This window comes from Anneissia japonica, unplaced genomic scaffold (genome assembly GCF_011630105.1).
Source record: "Anneissia japonica isolate Jap-2015-1 unplaced genomic scaffold, ASM1163010v1 scaffold75423_len5798_cov113, whole genome shotgun sequence".
Classification (NCBI taxonomy): domain Eukaryota; kingdom Metazoa; phylum Echinodermata; class Crinoidea; order Comatulida; family Comatulidae; genus Anneissia; species Anneissia japonica.
In genome coordinates, this window is record NW_022691911.1 from 4,649 (window position 1) to 5,933 (window position 1,285).

Consider the following 1,285-nt stretch of genomic DNA (forward strand, 5'->3'; position numbering starts at 1 on the left):
TCATGATGATGACATAATTAATGTCGAAATATTGAATCCCAACACGATGGCGTGTATTTCAATACTTGGAGTATGTATTATACTTTCTTATCTGAGATTAATCAGTGGACCTTTCGGTTTTTAGAAAAGATTTAGTTCTACTAAATGAACAATGGACGAGGAGCAAATGTTAAGGCTTTAGTTAGGGGCGCCCCTGCCTTATTGCTATGCCACTTAACTAGTTCACCATCACTCTTTTCTAGGAATACTGTGGACTGAGAGAAAACCTAGATACTTGGTTGATCTCATCACTCACCTGGTAATCAACTGGAATTAGAGGATGATGTGGGGGGAAGGCACGCGTGGAGCCTTTGCGATGGACCAGTAACGTCTTCTGCTCACCATCTACCATGTACAAACTTGTCAGTTAAGGCGAATTAAAAATGGAATGAACAGCAATATAAAGGATAAAACTGGTAAAAAATATTTTGTAGAAATATATTAGGCTATGTTAAGACACAAGTTACGCTAACAAATGGTGTTAATTGTGCGCGGTGTAGCAAACGCCAGTATTAACATGCAATCACCGGTGTAGGACAATCCACCAACAGAATCCAGACTATATTACGCCACTGAGCTACGAGTCTTACATCAATGATTTTAAGCCCAGCCGGGACTTGACCATTTACAATAAGCCTAGATGTAAACAGTAAATAGGAAATAAAATGTGCAATTACGAATATGAATATTTCGCATGCATGCTTACGCCAGCATTTGTTAATCACCCAGTCTGGACATTTTGCTAGTTATGTCATGAATTAACGTATGCCTGGCGTTATATACGCCTAGAGAGGGTGTATCTTTGGTCTGAACGTTGCGTTAATCATCACAAAATAACAAAATGTATACATTTATTATTATTATCATTAAACTTCAGGGAGGAATTGAGAAATAATGTTAGATGGCATGAAATATAAAAATGATATTCATGCATGTATGAAATTAAGAGCACATCATAGAAAACATGGGAGGAATTAACGCTCTACTGCCTCTATCATACCGCCCTCATGAGGAGCTCTAGAAACACTCAGCTGATTGGTTAATTAGTTGACTGATTAATAGATCTTTTTTAGCTCTACTGCCTCTATCATACTGCCCTCATGAGGAGCTCTAGAAACACTCATTTGATTGATTAATAGATCTTTTTAGCTCTACTGCCTCTATTATACTGCCCACATAAGGCTGATTGATTAAATAGTTGACTGATTAATAGATTTTTTTAGCTCTACTGCCTCTATAATACCGC

General features: G+C 37.5%; 1 protein-coding gene across 1 annotated transcript in view; it reads right to left on the bottom strand.

Moving 5' to 3' along the window:
• LOC117100144 (tRNA-splicing ligase RtcB homolog) overlaps positions 1-452 on the bottom strand; it is a 4,135-nt gene extending 3,683 nt beyond the window's left edge. Inside the window, exon 1 of the mRNA XM_033239719.1 lies at positions 296-452. Coding sequence (XP_033095610.1) covers positions 296-391 — 96 coding nt within the window. The 5' untranslated portion in view covers positions 392-452. The remainder of the gene's footprint in view (positions 1-295) is intronic.
• Between the last annotated feature and the right edge of the window lie 833 nt (positions 453-1,285).